This window comes from Portunus trituberculatus, chromosome 47, assembly GCF_017591435.1.
Source record: "Portunus trituberculatus isolate SZX2019 chromosome 47, ASM1759143v1, whole genome shotgun sequence".
NCBI classification, from domain to species: domain Eukaryota; kingdom Metazoa; phylum Arthropoda; class Malacostraca; order Decapoda; family Portunidae; genus Portunus; species Portunus trituberculatus.
In genome coordinates, this window is record NC_059301.1 from 8,133,694 (window position 1) to 8,155,963 (window position 22,270).

Sequence of the window (22,270 nt, forward strand, 5' to 3'; positions counted from 1 at the left end):
AAAGAGAGAGAGAGAGAGAGAGAGAGAGAGAGAGAGAGAGAGAGAGAGAGAGAGAGAGAGAGAGAGAGAGAGAGAGAGAGAGTCCGACATCTATTCTGTTATGTTAATCAACTTCCGGTAATTTTAGCGAATATCATGACAAAGCACTATGTCTGTGTGTGTGCGCGCGTCTTTGGGGTCATTGCCCTATTTATGTAACTCAATGTCAAATTTTTCACGTCTAGTTTTGATCGATATATTCACGATAATATTGCGGTGCTTAATACTACAATATAATGAAACTCTATTAAATGACCCGTTTTCCACTGTCTTCTGACCTGCCTCTGTCCCAGATCCTGCCACCTTTCACCGGCCGCCGAGTAGATAATACCCTTTCCCTTATGCCGACGAGAGGGAAGGGGCAAACTCCATGTTATATCAGTAGTAGTAGTAGTAGTAGTAGTAGTAGTAGTAGTAGTAGTAGTAGTAGTAGTAACGGTTGAAGTGGTGGGGGTGGTAGTTGTTATCATTTTCGATTCATTGATCTTCTATTTAGTGTGTGTGTGTGTGTGTGTGTGTGTGTGTGTGTGTGTGTGTGTGTGTGTGTGTGTGTGTGTGTGAGAGAGAGAGAGAGAGAGAGAGAGAGAGAGAGAGAGAGAGAGAGAGAGAGTGACGGTAGTACGTAAGAAAGTCAATTTTAACAAGTTGGTGGTGTAAAGGAGAACACAAATGGGCAGGTCATGTGTATACAGAGATATGCACGCTGCAGGTAAGTCTACAGCCTCAGGTCAAACTGAGCCTTGCGGAGAGAGAGCAGGAGAAAAAAAAAAAAAAAAAAAAATCGAAGAGGCCCACTACTACTATTATTACTACTATTACTGCTACTATTACTATGTATTTACGACTACTACTGTTATTACTACTACTACTACTACTATTACTACTACTTCCTGCTTGGTGTTGGTTGAAAATAGCACGACTCAAGCAGGGGCGAACACTTGTGCCTTTGGGATCAGGTCAGACGCGAAAGAGTCATTAACATCTGACATGGATCATAACTCGTCCTCAAATGTCAGGATGTGATGGTATTTTCAAACAAATGTACTCGATATCGTTTCCACAGAGAGAGAGAGAGAGAGAGAGAGAGAGAGAGAGAGAGAGAGAGAGAGAGAGAGGATAAACAGCAGTCTTCCTCCCACTCATTCCTTACTCATCACAAAAGAGGCTGCATAATCTAACAACCCGTCACCCTGCCAGCCAATCTTAGCTGTTGACGGGACGAGAGAGAGGGAGGGAGGGAGGGAGGGAAAGAAGGAGGGAGTCTCATCCTGGTGCTTAACACAGTACGAACAATAACAGCAATAACAATAACATCATCACTAATTACAAAAATAAGGGGGAAGATGAAAGGAAAAGTAGGAAAAGTATAAGGAGAAGGAGGAGGAGAAGAAGGGAAAAAGAAATGAAGGAAAAGAAGGAGAAGCAGGAGAAAGTAAAGGAGAAGAAGGAAGAAGAAGGAAAAGAAAAGCAGGAGGAGGAGGAGGAGGAGGAGGAGGAGGAGGAGAAGGTGAAGGAGAAGGTGAAGGAAAAAAAGAAGGAAATGGAGAAGAAGGAGGAAGAAGGAAAAAGAAGAGAAGGAGAAAGAAGAGAAGTAGTAATGAGTTATGCATGGAGGCAGGGTTGAGGCATAAGGATAGGTGTGTTGTGGGTGATCAGACACTTGTGAGGCTTGAGATAATTATAGACACCGATGTATTAATGATCAGCAACACCACGTACGGCGCACACGTCTGTTACTTTAAGTTTTGGGTCAAATACAACACAGCCACGACCTTCATTTGTTTTGGACGAGTACAGATGAGAGTGCACTGAGATTCTTCTTTCTATTTCATGAAATCAGGATTATTTTGAGTTAGTAGAGAGTCTTTTTTGGGTAACGTATCAATCAGCACAGTTCTATATATTTTTGGTGTGTTATGATAGATTAAATTAGCTGTATTGCCTAATTTATCTATATCTGCTGTAACCTAATCTAGTGTAGTAGTCTCCTACATCACTTCCTATACTCCATGCAAAGAAATGTTTCTGGCAACTCTCTTCCAACATACAGAGGTACGCCTCCTTCCCCGGCAGTTGTTAATAATCATGAAATGAAAAGTTGCAAGAGACGGAACTTTAATGAAGTTATATTTGAAAACGAGACAAGAAGAAACCGGTCTTGAAGGTCAGTGGAAGATACCCTGAGTAGAGTGAAATGACAAGAAGTAATCAGGCTGTTGGTTTGATTAACAGGGAGTTTGAAGAAAGATTAGCAAACTTTAAGCACAGGCATGACAGATCGACATAGGTGAGTATATTTGTTACAGGAACTGGTACATGTAAACCCACTGTATTGTAACTTCCCTTACGGAGGAGGAGGAGGAGGAGGAGGAGGAGGAGGAGGAGGAGGAGGAGGAGGAGGAGGAGGAGGAGGAGGAGGAGGAGGAGGAGGAGGAGGAGGAGGAGGAGGAGGAGGAGGAGGAGGAGGAGGAGGAGGAGGAGGAGACAACCAATTACTACCACCACCCCTAAGCAACAATAACGTTGCAAAATCAAAAATCCCGTCAAGAAAACACCACCGCCACCGCCACTACCTCAACTATTTCACTCGCTTCCTCACTCATCGCTTAAATCCCATCCGGCAACTCGCAAGGCTGCACGTGAAGTAAAACACCGCGCTGGCAATCCTCCCTCACCTGACAGGCAGAAAACAGAGGCCGCTGCAGATGAGAGGGAGTCATGCGAGTCTGTCCAAGCGACGACACAGGCAGGCACACACGTTCCCACATAATCACTAGTGACGGAAAGACGCCCATGTGGTGCACGAACCCAGGCAGTGCATCAAGGTATGTTATGTGAAGAAATGTTGTGTTTGTGAGCCAGTTAACGTGTTTGTGTTGGTGTAACAGGTGCAAGTGTCCTTGTCTACTTACAAAATGTGTTGTTGGTGGAGTAAAGAATGTGAATGCGTTGTTTTTCTTGCATATACAGTGCGTGTCCAGTAAGGAAGAAAAACACTCCCTTTTCTGTGGTGGTTAGGGTGTTCTTACTGCTGTGACAAATAGAAAGTGTTCCTGTCTCGTTATGGAAAGTGCTGTCAGTGGACCGCGGAATGTGTGCGTATCTTTTTTCTTTTGATGTGTGTGTGTGTGTGTGTGTGTGTGTGTGTGTGTGTGTGTGTGTGTGTGTGTGTGTGTGTGTGTGTGTGTGTGTGTGCTGTCTTTCTTTTTATTATACTCTTGAATGGTGGTACCTTGTGACTGGCAAGAACAGACAGTGCAGGTATTTTTCTGGTCACAAAATACTGCTTTAGACCAGTTTTATGGTGCCGAGAGCGCTTCTTTTTCAATATCGACCGTATGTGCACCTCCAAGGAGTAAAGCAGAATGATATTTCCCTGCCAAGGAAAAACCCGGCCGCCTTAAAGTTCGCAAGTTCGCGTTACTTGATTGTGAGACGTTGCTCTTCACTTGCCGCCGTGTGAAGGAGGAACGATTGGTTTTAGGGTTAAGGGGAATGAGTGAGTGGCGGGCAGTGTTGAGCGTTACGGAGTGTTACATAACCATAGGTGGACAGCCAGGCTCAGTCCACCCCGCCACCCCGCGTGACACAAGACGACTTGCTCTTTGTCTTACATTCAAACTGTAGAGAGAGAGAGAGAGAGAGAGAGAGAGAGAGAGAGAGAGAGAGGAAATACTAAATGAGAAAAGTGAATGCATTGATGGTCAGGCATGGATCGACCTCTGGTGAAGAAGGCAAAACCTGTTATGTGCCTTGCAGTTACATCGTAATGGATTCATGCACGGCAGCAACGTGAGACAGAAAATGAAAGGGCTGGAAAGACACTGTATGACAAGAAAGACAAATCAGTGAGGGCGCCATGCATTAAGACAGGACTGCATCTCTCATGCCTCTACCATCTGTGAGCTGTACAGTGAGGTGAGAGCGTGGTAAGGTGTGATGTGGTGGGGTGAGGTGTGGTGTGGAGTGGGTAGCGGAGGACTGGTTGCGCTGGGTGCATGGGGCGGTGTGAGGGCAGCAGCAGCGGCGGGGACGGCCGGGGTCATTGACCTTCATGTCGGAGCGGCGTGGCGGACGTTGCAAGTCCCGATCTACATAGTAGTGGAACCTTGAGATCAGTGAAGTGTCCCTTCCTTCTTCCCGCTTGTCACCTCCCTCCTCCTTCATCTCCATCTCACTGCTCTGAGGATTTAGGAAGCATTGAACGCTCTGCAAATACGAATCTGCGATGCAGTGCAGGCGACGTGTGGCATGTCCAGTGCTGCCCACGTGTTAATAATAATAATAATAATAATAATAATAATAATAATAATAATAATAATAATAATAATAATAATACTTTATTGCTCTTACAGAGAATTTGTCTTGTGCTTGTCAGAGTATAAAGAAAAATTGTAAAAGTTCGCCCTTAACCTTGACGTACGTAGAGAAAGACTACTTGGGAAAACCTTTGGTTATGGTGTGGCAGCCCGCATGTTGCAGTACACGGATATATATTCATTCCAGCTATCACTTTCCTCAGTAGGTCACACGTCCGCCCCTGCAGGGTGAGCGTCTCAGTGAGCGTGGCGCAAGGTGGGAATGCTCAACAGTGAGCGCGAGGTTCCCATGATACCCCATGATGGTATCAGTCATTCATTAACAGCCTGAAGATCAGATAACTTTAAAACAAAGATAGCTATTACAACTTAAAAATGGTAAAAAAAAAAAAGTTTATGAATCTGATAACAAGAGGCCAACATGCCAGTCATGGCTGGCTGGGTGACAAATGAAATGGTCCTTATTTACGTAACAGAATTAAGGAATGTCGCACGCGGTGACAGGACAATCCTGGGGTCGTGCCAAGAATTAAACAAGAATGAAGGTGAGAATTAATTATTTTCCCAATGGAAGGTGACAAACATGAAGAGCAAACACGCCAGCAGGTACGGTGGTTATTAACAAAGTAACCACTAGTACCAGTTACGCCATGACTGGGCAGAGTCACTACTGCCCTGAAATCACCGGGTATAGCTGATGAACCGCTGCTATCAAGGCCTCGCTTCCCCACCAAGACATACGACTCATTAAGAGTCTAATTCTCTTCTAAAGATGGCTGGCATAAAAAAAGATTCCAAAAACAGTTAGTGAATTCAGAAAAGGCTTTGATACTTCTCATTCAATTCTATGACCATCAATGAGATTAATTTCAAGAGTAATAATAAAAAAAAAAAAACTCACTAAAACAATTTAGCTGGTCGATAACTTCCTGTTGTTGATAAGCGTCTTTCTTTATTCCATTTAACCATTTCAGTGTCCTTGAGAAGCCACGACAATCACGGCCACAGCTGCTCCCTGCGCCATTCTCCACCATCCACCCTCCACAATCCACTCTGGTTTTACCATAATTCCCTGCACTTCATTCTCCTCCATGTCATATCACACACTCCTTTATTCCCAACTTCCGCACGTCAATTATTTTTTTTCCTAACATAATCCTATCTTTCCTTCCAGGCGACGAAAGCTCTCCCACTAAAACAACTCCCTCGATAACCACAGTCCAGGTTAATCTCGGAGCGGCGTCCAGCACACACTGGTAAACTCCCAGTCCACACCCCAGGCCGGCACGATGGGCAAGGCGGGAAGAGTAATGGACAAAGACAAAACAGAGCTAGCGAAGGATGAGAAGGCAGGGAAGAAGGAGAGTCTGAAGGAAAGCTTTCGACGATTCATCAAAGATCTAACGACACCAAGACTGTTGTTGTATAAAATCATTTACTTTTTATACCTCGCGGGTAAGTAGTAATCGAGGGTAATCTTTTGTCCCAGTGTGTTTGTGTGTGTGTATTTACCTAGTTGTATTTACCTAGTTGTAGTTTTACAGGGCCTGGGCTGTGTGTGTGTGTGTGTGTGTGTGTGTGTGTGTGTGTGTGTGTGTGTGTGTGTGTGTGTGTGTGTGTGTGTGTGTGTGTGTGTGTGTGTGTGTGTGTGTTTCGTTAAACTATCCCTAGAACTAAAACCCCATCCTTCAATCCACAAATCAAGTGTAATAGATGTAACATGCATTAAGTGCATGAAACATATCTTTCTACCTTTCTATTTCTATTCTCATCATATACTTATCTAATCTTCTTTAATAACTCCCTCATGACCCAATGTTAACAACCTGAGTAATTTGTGCAACACCTTACTCGTACTCCTAACCATCTTGGAGATACGACCCGATAATCTTGACAATTTTCTAACCTCTAATCCTTCTTACGCTGTCAATCAGTCTTCACTGTTGGGTTCCTCAGATCACAACCACATATGTGTACTATCTTCTCATATCGCTCCAATCCCTCCTAAGGATCTGCCTCTGCTAATTGGGTTGTCCTGAGAAGATATAATTCTTGATTTTTAATGAAATGAAAACTGCTTCCGTGTCTCTTTGCTGAGTGCATAACAAAGGTCGTGTCTGACATGGAGACGTACATTCCTCATTCTTCTCTCGATCTAAACCTTCCAAACGCAAGCTGCTCTCGAGCTATACATGATAGGGAGGCCGCTCACAAACCGTACTTGAGCCTTGCAACACCTGAATCTCATGTGCTTTATATTTCTGACCAAAATAACTCAGAGTGTTTCCCAACTGCCAAAAACTCCTTCATCAATAGAAAATGTTAAAATCTTTCCCTAACAACTTTTCTTCATCTTTCTTTCATTTAAAGCTGATGGTACCACCGTCATCTTATCCACTTCTAAACCCAAACTCTTCGCTCAAACCTTTGCTAAAAAGTCTACCTTCTTTGATTGAGAGCTTGTTCCTCCCTATCCTTCATCCTCTAACTATTAAAGATCCTTCGCTACCCTCGCTGGCCTAAACCCTCGGAATGCTTATAGATCCTGTGCGGCCCTTCCTATTATATAATTCACCGAAACTGTGCGTCCGTGCTTGTACCTTGCCTTGTTGAACTCCTTCAGCTCTGTCTTGCAGCATCCATCTTTCCTCCTTACTGGAAGGGTCTCTGTTAAATTTTGCTACTAACTACTACCGCACTACCACCTTTGTAAAATCCTTCAAACTACCGTACCTTTGTAAAAAGAACCTTTATTCTAAATTTAAAATGAGTCCGCGACAAAACTCTATTTTCCAGACTTTCTTCTTAAGGCTTCTATCCTTCTCCCTGTAATTTCATCTCGTTTCCATCCTCACTATTGCTGCTGTGATAAATGGTCACTGTTCTTTTCCTGAGTGTAATAACAGTGGTGTTCCTCAGGGCTCTATCGTGCCATTCGATCTTTTTCTATAGTTCGTCTAAGATCTATGCTAAACTTCCTGAACTGTTCATTCCTCTGCACTTTTCCATGCTTTTCTTATAGACGTCCAACGCTTCAGGAAGTAAACTCACGCAGGGAAGACACAGATGATCTGACTTCTAATATTTCTTAGATTTATGACTCGGGCAAAGTAAATTTAGTATTGTCCAGTGTCTCAAAAACTCAATTCCTCCTTCTATCAACTCGACACAACCTTCCGGACAATTATCCTCTCTTCTTTGTATGACTTACTTCTAATATATTTGTGTGTGTGTGTGTGTGTGTGTGTGTGTGTGTGTGTGTGTGTGTGTGTGTGTGTGTGTGAGAGAGAGAGAGAGAGAGAGAGAGAGAGAGAGAGAGAGAGAGAGAGAGAGAGAGAGAGAGAGAGAGAGAGAGAGAGAGAGAGAGAGAGAGAGAGAGAGAGAGAGAGAGAGAGAGAGAGAGAGAGAGAGAGAGAGAGAGAGAGAGAGAGAGAGAGAGAGAGAGAACAAGTAACACGTCGCTGTAGCACTACTGAGGAGTGAGGTGCGTGCTGGTGATAGTGATGCGGGAAACGCTTTTGAAACATCGAGTGCTAAAAGGAGCGTGGTGAAAATAGTGCTAATGTGCGATGGGAATAGTCATTGAAATCAACTTTAAAGCTGACTTTGTGGCGCTAAACTTTGATATTGCCAATAAGAAAAAGAAAAAAAAAAAAAAAAAACATCCCAGAAAACGAGAAGCTTGCTTTCCATTATCATCATCAGTAACGCCACAAGATACAACCAGGGTAGTTGCACGTGATGGTGAGGGACGGTAACAGCAATGGTTCATACTCTGAGTCTCACCATGGTTGTGTTGCAGCGATAGTGATCCTGTGGCCGCAGTTCACGGTGCACCAGGCGGCGCTGGGCCTCAGCGTGGCCCACACCGGCATCTTCAGCACCGTGGAGTCAGCCTTCAACGTCTTCACCCCTTTCCTCGCAGGCTTCGTGGCTGACAAAATAGGAAATTATAAGGTTAGTTCATTATGAACGATTATTACATTACTTTTCTACCATTACTATTATGGCTGCTGCTACTTACTGCTGCATAACACAACACTGTAATATTTAAACATATATTGTGACATAGAAGAAGAGGGATTGGTTATCTGGACGGTTGTGTCGATTAAAAGATGGAGGAACTGAGCTTTACTCTGTTTCAATCTGAAACGTTAGAGGTCAAATTCGGTAATCTGAATTCCGAAAAAGACGATTCATCAAACACAGTCGAACTCAAACATTCGGGAGAGACTCGCAGTCAATCTGTCACACTCATCACTTACTTTTCTGCTACACACAGGTGGAAGCAGGACATTAATATGCAAATCTTCATTCCGTATTAAGACTGAGATGCGGATAGTACTTTCATTGCGGATGCTTCGCAGATACCGATGTGAATGTCCAATACATTATTATATATAATTTTCCTCTTCCTACGCTTCCAATACCATGAAATGATTTTTTTTAGTCCTCATACATTTCCTTCATTTTCTATATCTACATTATTCTCCCTTTTCTAGGTTTGCTTTATTCTTTCAAATCTTCATTCTTTTCTTTATAATGTTACACATGTTGTACATCTTTGCTCTTCCTTGCCACTAATATACATTTCCTCTCTCTCTCTCTCTCTCTCTCTCTCTCTCTGTGTGTGTGTGTGTGTGTGTGTGTGTGTGTGTGTGTGTGTGTGTGTTTGTTATTCACCACGGTCGTCTGCTGGTTACCCAGCCAGCCTTTCCCCTACGGAAAGAGCTCAGAGCTCGTAGTGACCGATCTTCGGGTAGGACTGAGACCACATCACACTCCACACACCGGGAAAGCGAGGTCACAACATCTCGAGTTACATCCAGTACTTATTTACTGCTAGGTGAACAGGGGCTACACATTAAGAGCCTTGCCCATTTGCCTCGCCGCTTCCCGGGACTCGAACCCGGCCCGTCTCGATTGTGAGTCGAGCGTGCTAACCATTACACTACGCGGTGTGTGTGTGTGTGTGTGTGTATTTACCTAGTTTTTACCTAGTAGTAGTTTTACAGGGTCTGGACTTTATGCTCGTGTGTGTGTGTGTAATTCACCTCGGTTGCCTGCTGGTCACCCAGCCAGTCTTCCCCATTACGGAGCGAGCTCAGAGCTCATAGACCGATCTTCGGGTAGAACTGAGACCACAACACACTCCACACACCGGGAAAGCGAGGCCACAACCCCTCGAGTTACATCCCGTACCTATTTACTGCTAGGTGAACAGGGGCCACACATTAAGAGGCTTGCCCATTTGCCTCGCCTCGCCGGGAATCGAACCCGGCCCTCTCGATTGTGAGTCGAGCGTGCTAACCACTACACTACGCGGTGTGTGTGTGTGTGTGTGTGTGTGTGTGTGTGTGTGTGTGTGTGTGTGTGTGTGTGTGTGTGTGTGTGTAATTCACTGTTTGATCTGCTGCAGTCTCTGACGAGACAGCCAGAAGTTACCCTACGGAACGAGCTCAGATCTCATTATTTCCGATCTTCGGATAGGCCTGAGACCAGGCACACACCACACACCGGGACAACAAGGTCACAACTCCTCGATTTACATCCCGTACCTACTCACTGCTAAGTGAACAGGGGCTACACGTGAAAGGAGACACACCCAAATATCTCCACTCGGCCGGGGAATCGAACCCCGGTCATCTGGCTTGTGAAGCCAGCGCTCTAACCACTGAGCTACCGGGCCGTGTGTGTGTGTGTGTGTGTGTGTGTGTGTGTGTGTGTGTGTGTGTGTGTGTGTGTGTGTGTGTGTGTGTGTGTGTGTGTGTGTGTGTGTGTGTGTGTGTGTGTGTGTGTGTGTCGCGTGTCGCTCGCGTAAGTGCGTCCTATACTCACTTGAATTAATCAACTTAATTTCTTATCCTCTTCCTTGTCTTCTTTCTCATCACTGCTGCCCAAGTCCTGCTCTCCTGCATCTTCCTCTTTGTCCTCCCTTTCCTCAGCATCCTGTTCCTTCTGCTGCATCTCACTCAGCCTCTTTCTCCTGCAGATAATACTCGTGTTATCTTCTGTGCTGACATCAGTGCTAGCCTTCCTCCACACCTTGGTGCCCAGTGCCATGGTGCCTTTCGCCGCAAACACCACCGACATCACTAACATCACCGACGCGCTCACCACCACCGCCACCGCCGCTCCTGCCAACACTACTTCTTCGCCTGCGCTTGATGTAGATCCTGAGCTGCTCACTATCACTTTCTGGACTTATCTGGCTGTCCGCACTGCCCACGGGTAAGAGGAAGCATGTTTGTTTCGAAAAGCTTCACCGTAATGTATTTTTTTTTTTTTATTAATTCACTTGTTTTACCTGACTATCTTCTACAGGTAATATGGCTGTAACTTTTCTACCTCCGGCTTCTTTTTAATGTTTGTTTTTCCATTGTCTTCCTCCTCAAAATCCTGCATCAAGTTGAGGATCCAAAGTTTGAGGGAAAAAAAGAAAAAAAGAAAAGCAGAATGAGCTACGATAGCAAATATATACGAACAGATGCATGAACATAACAATACCCTGTAGATGATGCTGTGGTGTTCACTATCTAGCCAGGACACGGATGGAGAAGTAAACTAGAGATGTTCGTATACTGCTATTTATTATAGATACACAATAGGTAGAGGTAACGGAACGAGCGGTCGTGTACGCGAGTGTGTGTGTGTGCCGGAGTCTCGGTGCTGTCTGACTTCAAGCGCGCATGTCTGGTGATGATTGCAGTAATAGTGCAGTATTGTAGTGGTGTTCACTACAGTATCTCCCCTCCCCTAAAGAAAGGAGGATCCAAGCCAGAAGAAAAGATAATTAAATAGGAGAGAAAAAAAAAAAAAAAAAACGAGGCATAAGGGGAAAAGGAAAAAAAATACATATATACATGAAAAGGGAAGAAAAGCGAAGGTGACTAACAGGGAGCCTCTGAGAGGCCTGGAAAAATTGAGGTGGTTGGCTTACCCTGCCGAAGCGGGTGATGACACCTGGAGAGGTGATAGGGGGGTGAATTTGAGTGGGCAGAAGCTTGCGTAGCAGGAAGGAAAGGTGGTACAGGAGGCGATGGGGCCTGGGAGACAGGTGGGGCGAGCGGTAGTGGTTGAGGGCTTGCAGGCGGCGCGCTAGGCTCATGGTCTGCCAGGGGGCGAGGTGAGGACGGCAATGGCCCCGATGCGACCGGATTCCCAGTGGTGGCGCCCCGTGGCGGCAGGCAGGGTGATACCACCTCCCTGGGGTAAGGAAGGTGCAAGGGCTCCACCGCAGGAGGAAGATGCTGCTTGGGGAATAAGGGCGGCGCCGTGGGCGATGGGTCGGGTTGCTGGAGCTGGCCTTGGGATGCGGGCGGAGCAGGAGGCAGGTGAGCCGCCTTCACTCGGTCCCATAAAGCGACGTATGGACGGTCTTTAATTTCCAGGGTGACGTATTTCTCGCCCCTGTGCAACACGCGATATGGGCCCGTATAAGGTGGCTGGAGAGGTTCTGTGGTAGCGCCGATCCTCAGGAAGACAGCTGCCGCATCACGGAGGTCTACCGGGAAGTGGGTGGGGCGGGAGGAGATTCGTCATAGTCTGCCGCAACGCTGGAAGGAAGGCCAGGGTGTGTCCCACGGGCCCAGGGGCAGCGAATTGGCCAGGAAGACGCAAGTCCTCCCCGTAGACCAGCTCCGCCGGCGTGTGATGCACGTCTTCCTTCTCCGTGGCCCTCCAGGTCAGAAGGATGATCAGGAGGGCGTCAACCCAGCTACCAGGATGAGGAAGGGCGCGAATCGCCTCCTTGAGACGCCGGTGAAAGCGCTCCACCATCCCGTTGGCCTGGGGGTGATAGGCTGTGGTGGTCTGGCGCGACGTGCCGAGGAAGGCCATGAGCTCATCCCAGGCGTGAGACTCGAACTGCACCGTTTGGTCGGTAATGATGGTGACTGGCGCCCCGAAGCTTGACACCCACCCCGAGAGGAAGTGGGCGGCCGTACAGTCAGTCGTGCTGTCAGGCATCGGAATCGCGGTACTCCAGCGTGTGGTCCGGTCTACACAGGTGCGGAGGTACCGGTGGCCGCGGCAAGATGGTAGGGGACCAACCAGATCTACGTGGACGGTGTGGAAACGTTCCGTGGGTGTGGGGATGGTCTGCAGTGGCGTGCGGGTGTGGCGGTGAGTCTTGGCGGCCTGGCAAGGAAGGCAGGTACGGACCCACTCTTTAACTTCCTTCCTCATCCCTGGCCACACCGCCCACCTGCTAATGATGCGGTGCGTTCCCAAGGTGACAGGATGGTTGAGAGAGTGGTAGTGGCGGAAGATCTGCTGGCGGAACGGCCGCGGCACATATGGGCGTGCTTGCCCTCACGACACATCACACCACCGTTGCCGTAGAGAGTCGAGGAGCTGTTGCTGAACGAGCTGCAGTGACGTGGGCCCCTCTAGCAGCGCCTGCAGCTCTGGGTCGTTCTCTTGCGCTGCCGCTACCGCTGCGTAGTCCAAAGGTGGGGAACTAGACAAGGCGGGCAGGAGCAACGCCACGGGAGAGAGCATTGGCCACTGTGTTTTCCTCCCCCCGAATGTGCCTGAGGTCCGTGGTGAACTCAGAGACGAAGGCGAGCTACACACTTGGTGGGTAAAGTTGTCGCCCGTTTGGGCCATGGTGTGAGTCAACGGCTTGTAGTCGGTGAGCACGTGAAACTCACGGTCCTCTAGGAAGTGGCGGAAATGACGCAAGGCCTCGTACACTGCCAAGAGCTCCCTGTCAAAGACGCTGTAGGAGCGCTGAGCCGGTTCCAGCCGCTTGCTAAAGAAGGCAACCTGCCTGAGCTCCCAAGCGCCTTCCTGCTGCTGCACCGCGCCTACAGCTTCCGAAGACGCGTCCGTGGAGAGCACTGTGGGGGCGTGGGGGACTGGGTAAGCGAGGCGGGTCAAGGAGACGAGCCGAGCCGACGCTTGATGGCTTGAAAAGCGCGCTTTGCCTCTTGCTTAGGTGAGTTCTTCTTAACGCTCTTCAGGAGATCGTTAAGGGGAGCCGGAAGATCGGTGGCCTGGGGGATGAACCGGTGGTAGTAGTTAATCATCCCAAGAATTCCCTTAGTTTCCTGACGGTCGCGGGGCGTGGGAAGTCCTCGATGGCTGCCACCTTCTGAGGGAGGGGCTCCAGGCTCTCCGCACTCATCTTGTGACCCAGAAATTCCACGGACTGGACGCCGAAAACGCACTTCTGAGGGTGGAGTTTGAAGCCCTAGTTCTGGAGGCGACCAAGCACCTGCCGCAGGTCGACTGCATGCTGCTGGGGCGAGGAGAACGCGACGAGAATGTCATCGATGTATACGACGACGAAGTCCAACCCTCTCATGACTCTGTCCATGAACCGCTGGAAGGTTTGGGCCGCGTTGCGAAGACCGAAGTTCATGAAGGGATATTCGAACAGCCCGAAGGGAGTAATCACCGCGGTCTTCGGAACGTCGTCCTCTGCCACAGGAATCTGGTGGAACGCCCGCAGGAGGTCGATCTTCGAGAAGATAGACTTGCCATGGAGCTTGGCGTGGAAGTCCAGCACGTGGGGATGGGGTATCTGTCGGGGCGGGTCATGGCGTTAAGGGCCCTGTAATCCCAGCAAGCCCGCCATTCTCCATCCTGGGCCTTGGGCACCATGTGAAGTGGCGACGCCCAGTATCTGTCAGACGGGCGCACAATGCCTTCCTCCAGCATGAGGTCAAACTCCTTGCGCGCAGCGTGAAGACGTTCCGGGGGCAACCACCGGGGCCGAGCGAAGCACGGGGGATCAGTTGTCAAGATGGAGTGCTGTGCCCCGTGTTGGACCCGAGGCGGGGCGGACTGTGGGTATGTAAGGAGGGGAAACTCTTGAAGGAGGGCCTCGAACTGCGTCGCTAGGCGGAGGGTGGTGAGGACGGCGTCGGCTGCGCGCAGGGCTCCGCGTGGATGATAGTGGCCGAGGGCTGGTGTAGGAGGCATCTGCGGCGTGGATCCACCAGGAGGTCGTGAGCTGCGAGAAAATCCATCCGCAGGATTGCCTGCTCCACGTCCGCCACCACAAATGCCCAAGGGCTGCCGGGAAGGAGGGCCACGCGACGCGTCTGGGTCCCATACGTCGCGATCGGGGTGCGGTTGGCGGCCAGGAGGTCGTACGCCGTACGGGGTTGGGCGCGACGGTCGGTGTCAGCTGCCGGAACCACACTCACCTCTGCCCCGGAATCCACCAGGAAACGGGCCCCGGAGCAAATGTCTCTCACCCACAGAAGAGGGCGCTGGCTGGCAGGAGAGCGCTCAGGGTGCTGGGGTGGAGATGACGGCGTGGGGGGATCAGAAGAGGCGGGAGTGAAGGTTCCCACGCAGGGACAATCTGCCAGCAGGGATGGGGACGCAGCAGGAGTAGGCTGACGGGGCGCCGGCAGCAGGGACGAAGCACAGTCCTCCGTGGGCTGCGGAGGAGCGGGCGGCCGGTAGGGGTGCCTGGTGCCGACCGAAGGCTGCGAAGGGGCGCGCCCAGCCGAGGCTCGCAGATGGGTGGGCGGTGCTGAGGCCCGGCCACCAGCGGGCTGCGGACAGGATAATGGAGGAGACGGTGCCCGGCCACCCGGGGACCTCCGCTTCGCGGGCGGGGAAGACGTGTGGGCGACAGTAGGCCATCCAGGGGACACGGGCGCGTCACGGCCGCCCATGGAAGACTGCGGGGCCAGCGGCGGAGACTGTGTGGGTTGCGTGGAGCCCGGGGCAAGCTGCACAGCCGGTGGAGACGAAGCAGAGATGGGCGGCGGGGCAACAGGTAGGGGTAAAAAGGAGGGAGAGAGGCGGCGGCGGGCAACGATATTAGCGGGCCCCCGCCCACCCCATTTTCGTGGCGGGGCCAAGCACATGGCAGTCGACAGTTGTGTGCCTCCTCCCCGAAACGCCTGTGGTAGAAACAGACCTCAGCGTCCGTCGGGGTAGGAGAGCGGGCGAGCATAGCTTCCAGGCTCCGCAGGGAGGCCTCTACCGAAGCAAGGCGGGCCTCGGTGGAGCGGGGCACTATAGCCAGGGAATGGTTACGGCGAGCCCTAGCGGCCACCGCCACCTGTTGCTGGAGGACGTGGAGAGAGAGATTCCTCTGATGAGTTTGGCTGATCCGTCGGGGCTGCAGCACTAACGGCGCACAGGCAGACTGGGGCGGGAGGCTACTGGGAGGGCGACACCACGTGGGCCTCGTCCACTCTGTCTACGAGGGCCGAGTATTCCTCCATGGAGAAGGCCTGTGGGACAGCCGCCAGCTGGAGACGGACAGGCTGCGGCAGGAGAGAGGTGAGTTTGTGGCGCAAGATCTCTGGCAACGGGAATCCTGCCGCCCTGTTCAGGGCAGACAACCTCGCCAGGAGCGCCGAGGGGCGGCCGCCGTCGTACCGAGCTGAGTCCAGTGCAGCGAAACAGGCCTCGCGAGACTGCCCAAAAGCCCTCATGATGGCCGATTTAAGGGCGGCATACCTGTCTGCCTCCGGCTGGTTGGTTAGGACACTGTACAGACAGGCGACAAGCTCCGAGGGGAGTGCCCGGACTACCGCCTGGTATCGTTGCAGGTCTGAGAGGTCCGTGCCGGCCCTCACAGCCTTGAGGTGCAAGAACCAGGCCTCGACATCATGAGTGAAGGGCAGCACACGCAATAAGGCACTAAACGCACTGCACTGCTCCATCACACGTCAATGCTATACTCCAGGGTCACCAATTATAGTGTTCACTATCTAGCCAGGACACGGATGGAGAAGTAAACTAGAGATGTTCCTATACTGCTATCTATTATAGATATACAATAGGTAGAGGTGACGGGACGAGCGGTCGTGCAGGCGAGTGTGTGCGTGTGTGCCCGAGTCTCGGAGCTGTCTGACTTCAAGTGGTGACTGGATACCCGGGCCGTAGTAGTAGTAGTAGTAGTAGTAGTGTAGTAACGTTCACTACACACTGGAGTCAGTCAGGCGTACATGTCTGGTGATGATTGTAGTAGTAGTGTAGTATTGTAGTGGTGTTCACTACAATGTGATACTCTCTCCCTTCCTCCTTCCTTAGAATCGCGCCAGTGCCTATAAAGATTGGTGTACGAGTACTAGCAAGTGTTTGTAAAAATGCCAAACAAAGCACAATCTAGCTAGCGCTTCATTCCTCTCTACATTCCACCTATGCCCCTTACTTGGTCGGCACTGCAGCCACCTCTCAGTCTAAGAGTTGCCGATGCGGGGAAGAAAAGAATTTAGATGCACTGACCATCGTCCAGATCATAGCCCTAAAGAAATTTCGAATAGATCAAGAGATCAGAGTGTCTTACGAGTGTCCGACGCTGCTTTGCAAGTTTTACTAGGAAGGCCACCACGTAATCACTACGCACAACAAGCCATGCAAACACAAGAGGATATAGATATTTTCTCCAAAATTATTGTAACGCGTGACCTCGAATCTAACCCAGTAATGACAACAAGGAATGTGTAAGAAAGAAACTTGTACACCAAAGCTGAATGTTCTATGAGAATCCTGACAAGTGGCTATAAGGGTACTGTACAAATGATGAATCCATCTTTACTGTCGCAAACAACAGAGATGGAAATGTGCATCTGCCTTATATCGACCCTCCTGACTCCTGCGACATTCAAACCACTGTTAAACACACTACCAAGAAAGTAACTGATTGTCCTTTGCTTTGCGGCACAGATGTTCTTACTACTGCACCACTCTGTGTAGGTGGCATAATACACTGACGCGATTTTAGGTTCCTCTTAAAAGGCGGAGTTTGATGGGGCCGCCGTGGTACAGTGAAACCATGCGTGCTTTGGGATCCGAGGGGTCTCCAAGCGCACGGGTTCGAATCCTGTCCACGGTCCGAGTGTAGGTTGGGCTTTCTCACTCGGGGTAACTGTTTCCTAGCGGGTAGGCTTTGAGATAGGGGGTACCCAAAAAGTATCCCCTTTAGCCCATAAATTTCCGTGAAAAGCCCACATGGTATAAAAAAAAAAAAAAAATGCATTAGTCGGGATGGGTCAAGGCTGACTAATCCATTATCGAGTACTGTAGTATAATTTCCCCTCCTCCTCCTTATACAACCACAATAACAACTAATTCTTCTACTAACACCTCCAGTACAGTATCACAATTAGTACTACTACAATTTCTCCCCTCCTTCTCAGGGCCCTGCACGTAATATCGTACACACTCTTCGATGCCGCGGTGATGGCAGAGGTACAGGAGAAAGGAACAGACTACGGGTTCCAAAGAGCGTGGGGAACACTGGCTGCGACCGCAGCGTCCTTCCTCAGTGGGTACCTGGTGCAGACGACTGAAGGGTACAGGTGAGGAGAGAGAGAGAGAGAGAGAGAGAGAGAGAGAGAGAGAGAGAGAGAGAGAGAGAGAGAGAGAGAGAGAGAGAGAGAGAGAGAGAGAGAGAGAGAGAGAGAGTACATTTCTTCCAATCACCTCTTTTCCTTCTCTTCTCATCAGTCATCACCCATCCTCTTCTCCTCCTGCAGCGTAATCTTCTACGTGTCTACGGCGCTACAGTTGTTCTCCGCTGGTCTGATGATATTCCTCAGCCTGGACTTCAAGCCGCCCTCCACCGGCCTCACGCGTCTCATCCTCCGGCTCTTCGCAAATACCGAGGTCATTCTGTTCTTCATCGCCATTCTCGCCGCGGGTAAGGATGACCATCACTCACCTTTCAGTCACTTCAATGGTGTAATCCTTCTCATTCTTTCCTTTCTCTACGTATTCTGAAACGTTTCGGGCTCTTTAAAGGATTATTTTCAAAGGGATCAGAGGTAGTTTTCAATTTTCGTTTTTTCTTTGTTTTTCATTTTGTTTCCTTTTCCTTTTCTGTTTTTCCTCTTCATTTCCAATTTTCATTAATTCCTTCCTCCTCTCGTTCTAAAATGGAACTTTCTTCTTCATTTTTTAGATTTTATTCCGCTTTCTTACTTACTTTCATTTTTCTTTCGCTACTGTTTCAAAAACCTCTTTCATTTGTATTTCTATAAGGTGGTGAGCTTGGGATCGGGCAGACGTCGACGCGTAGGTTCTAATCCCACCACATACCGCCTTCAAACTGTGCTATTTATCGAGTGGTTTAAAGTTACATACATGTCACCAAGATACCCAGGTTCTAGGTGGTTACACCAAAGATGCGCTTGGGTCCTAATAGGGTACCACTATAAATAAAATTGCCTGCACCACTAATGGGTGGAAGCTGAACAGCGCTTCCTATACATACTCTTCAAGTATACCTACAGGCGCTATAAGTCATAGCGCAAAAAAAAATTCTTATCGATATCTTCGTACATCAACATTCACATCCCCTTCACCAGCAGGCATCATTCTTTATTTACCCTTAATTGCTCTTCATTCCATCTAAACCCACAAAACAATCCTCAACGCCACAAACCAGCACATCAGTATCTAACTCTCCATCGCCTTGCTTAGGAGTGTTCTTCGGGTTCCTGGAAACCTTCATGTACCGGTACATCTTTAGCCTGGGCGGCGATAACAAGCTGCTGGGACTCACAGTGACGGTGGGGACGCCCTTCGAGTTAATTTTCAACCTCCTGGCTTCCTTCCTGGTGCCTTACACCGGCCACGCCGCCATCATTATGTTTGGCCTTGTGGGGCACGCCATCAGACTGTTAGGTGAGGAGCAGGAGGAGGAGGAGGAAAGGTAGTAGCAGCAGCAGAAATTGCACTAACAGCACATTAACTGTAGTATTAGTAGTTATTATTGTTGTAACAGCAACAATAGTTGTAGAAAACGTAAGAAACAGCAGCAACAACAACAATAACCACAATAACAGTGTAATAAATATCAACAACATAATATTATATGACATGAACAAAAACAGGAAAAACAACAATGACTTCAACATCAACAGCAATAACATCAACAACAACAACAACGAAAACAAAAATAGCAACACAAGTAGCAGAGTAAGCATTATCATAATCTTAAGGAAAACAAAAACTTTTGTTTCCTCCCTGAGTCTCCTGGTGCCTGACGATCTCTTTGCCTTCAGGGTTCAGCTACCTGGAGAACCCCTGGTGGGTGTTGGGCCTGGAGGTCTTGGAATCAATAAGCAACGGTCTGACATTCACCGTGAGCATGATGTACTGCACTGTTCTCTTCTCCCTGGAAACCATTGTTTCCTTCAGAGGGTTGTTCGTCGTTGTCTACTTCGGCGTGGGTAAGTCTTTCGGTCCATTTTTATGCTCTCATGATTTTCGGTGCATTCTTTGCGTTTCTTTGTGTCACCTTCTATGTAAGTCTTCCTCCTTCTTCTCCTATTGTTGTTCCCGTTCTGTTTATATTTACAATCATTCCATTCTGTTTGCAGTTTTCTGTCCGTTATCCGGTTATTTCCGCTCAAATTGCAGTTACATGCAGGTTATAGATAAATCTTCCTCTTGTATAAAAAACAGTTTTCTTTTACAGTTCTTCCTGTGAATTTCATTCTACTCATAGTTTTATTTTGAGGATTTTCTTGCACTCCAATTTGTGTATACATTTGTCGTTCTTTCTCTTGACCAAAGCCTTTCAACTTTGGTTTAACACAGCCTGATTTCGTGCTATATATGACTGAGAAGTGGCCCACAAGAGGTACTTGAGCCTTCCATCACCTGAATCTCATGTGTTTTATATTTCTGTCTAAAACTAGCCAAAATGGGGTCCCTCTTATTGTTCTCCGAAACTGTGGTCCCGTACTTACACACTGCATAGTCAAAATCTTCCAAGTGTCACAACTGCATTATTTCACTACCACTTCCATTACTACCACCAGTCCCAACACCTCACGTGCACGTTTACAAAACAAACCTTACCTTCGCAGGAAAATCCATCGGTGCTGCCAGCGGCTCGTGGCTCCAGGATGTCTTTGGTGAACGAGGATCATTCAGAGTACTCTCGTGGGTGGCCTTTGCCTCCGCCTTCCTTTACGCTGCTGCTTTCTACGGTCACAAGAGGTGGAGGATGTGGCGAGGGAAGCAGAGAAGACTTCAGACGCTGTGGTACCTGACGGCAAGGTGTCAACAATATCACGTCCAGACATGCAAGAAATGAAGAACGGTATTGATAATCCTTCCTTGGTGTCGGATGAGTAGATACTGAAGGAGGTTATGTAAGTAGAAGAGGCAGTTAAAAAGCAAAGTGGAAGTAATGGAGGAGGCGGTAAAGAAGGAGATGAAGGTGGTGAATAGTAGTGTTGAAGACGAAGGGCATGGTAAAGGAAGTGGTGGAGAAAGAGGTGACAAAAAAGGCCATGGCGAGAATATTTATAATTCTGTTGTAATTATGATGACAAAGAATTACAACGATTCGTGAATGAAGTGCAAAGTGCTGATGACGTGAGGCAGGAGAGCAAAGTGAGTGTAATGAAGGATGTAAATACTATGGAAATGTGCAAGTTATAATATTTCATCGTTAATAGTATAAAGCCATACATGGTAACGAATAAAAAAGGGGGTGGTAGTAAGAGCAAAGAGAGCGAACAAATACAATGGTGCACAAAAAATAAGCAAAAAAAAAAAAAAAAAAAAAAAATGAAGATGAAGTACAGAATTAAGGAAAAGAAGGACAGTGAAGTGTATAAAACATAGGATGATGATTGTGTGAGGTTAGTGAAGGAAACTGGAGAAAATAAAGGAAAAGGTTCTCATGAAATAATAAATACAGCAGAAAACAAAGGGTATTAAGAAGAAAATGTATTTTAAGACGAATGAAAATTGACAACAATAAATGAAAAAACAATAGTCAAGTAATGATACTGAAACAAAAGCAAGAAAGAAATAATATGAACGTAAAAAGGTTGAAGGAAATATGAGACGGAAATAGTGTTGATGCAGTATACCACATATAGAAAAAGAGGATGAAAGGTAGAAAGGAGAGGAAACAATAGAAAATAAATGGCATGTCAATAAAACAAAACAAGAAATCAAAGATGAATTAATAAAGAAAAAGCAAAATTAAAGTGTGAAGAGAAAATAAGTATAGGAAAAATATTAAGAAAACTTTCGTCTGAAAAAAAAGAAAAGAAAAAAAAGGAAGAAAACAAAAACTAAATGATTTCAAAGCTCCAAGAGCAATAATGATAACAAAACTGACAAACGAGGCGTCACTGGCGATTAGTGAAAACGAACGAGGGAGAAAACATAAGGATGTTGTAACTTAACCAAAACACAACAATGGCAACAACTGTAATGCCTAAAATAACGCCTAAGCATTCTGTGATAGAACATTTAGACACATCCCATCATCGCCACCATCACCTTTGTCTCATATTTGCTCCCATATTTTTTCACCGTCAGTAAAGCCACATCCATATAAAAGAGAATCCAGCGCCTGGTGTTTCTTGCTCATATATTATCCTGCACTTTCACACTCGGTAAATATTTATCCACTTTAGAAAAAAAAATCCAAGAGATTGCAACACTTTCTTTTATTCATTGTGCTCATTTCAACTCTTATTTTCACACTAGGTAAACAAACATCCGTCCGATAGATAACACATTCCATTTGTGTTCATCACTATGCGAAGAAGTCCGTCCAAATCAAATTACAATTCCTTTTAATATATAGGTTATTAGGATTACCGTACTTTTGTTGTACTTACAAATATATCATTATGCCACTCCAACACTAACGAAAAAGACACGATCCTTTTTCCATATAAAAATACACTTGATAATCTAGCGGTACAGTGGAACCATGCGTGCTTTGGGATCCTAGAGGTCTCCAAGCGCACGGGTTCGTATCCTGTCCACGGTCTGAGTGTAGGTTGGGCTTCCTCACTCGGGGCAACGGTTTCCTAGCGGGTGGGCTTTAAGATAGGAGGTACCCTAAAAAGTATCCCCTTTAACCCAGAAATTCCCGTGAAAAGCCCACATGGTATATATATAAAAAAAAAAAAAAAAAAAAAAGATTCGCACATTAAGAAATATATAAGAAA

General features: G+C 47.7%; 1 protein-coding gene across 2 annotated transcripts; it reads left to right on the plus strand.

The window, feature by feature from the left end:
• Positions 1 to 2,707: 2,707 nt before the first annotated feature.
• Positions 2,708 to 21,662, plus strand: LOC123520531. 2 transcript variants are annotated; one of them, XM_045282862.1, is made up of 9 exons: positions 2,708 to 2,864; positions 5,533 to 5,813; positions 8,161 to 8,315; positions 10,351 to 10,589; positions 17,477 to 17,638; positions 17,816 to 17,979; positions 18,762 to 18,965; positions 19,346 to 19,513; positions 20,156 to 21,662. In XM_045282862.1, exons 2-9 carry the CDS (start codon positions 5,648 to 5,650, stop codon positions 20,383 to 20,385), a joined length of 1,488 nt encoding a protein of 495 aa, XP_045138797.1. In that variant the 5' UTR covers positions 2,708 to 2,864; positions 5,533 to 5,647; the 3' UTR covers positions 20,386 to 21,662. The 2 variants fall into 2 exon arrangements, with proteins under 2 accessions (XP_045138797.1, XP_045138798.1); XM_045282863.1 differs by lacking the exon at positions 2,708 to 2,864 and adding an exon at positions 3,743 to 3,957.
• Positions 21,663 to 22,270: the final 608 nt, after the last annotated feature.

Bases quoted from the DNA above. Each gene is read 5' to 3' on its own strand.
- LOC123520531 (XM_045282862.1), top strand. From the start codon at position 5,648: ATGGGCAAGGCGGGAAGAGTAATGGACAAAGACAAAACAGAGCTAGCG. The intron at 5,814-8,160 runs GTAAGTAGTAAT...GTTGTGTTGCAG, and splicing joins TTACTTTTTATACCTCGCGG to CGATAGTGATCCTGTGGCCG. The intron at 17,639-17,815 runs GTGAGGAGAGAG...CTCCTCCTGCAG, and splicing joins CAGACGACTGAAGGGTACAG to CGTAATCTTCTACGTGTCTA.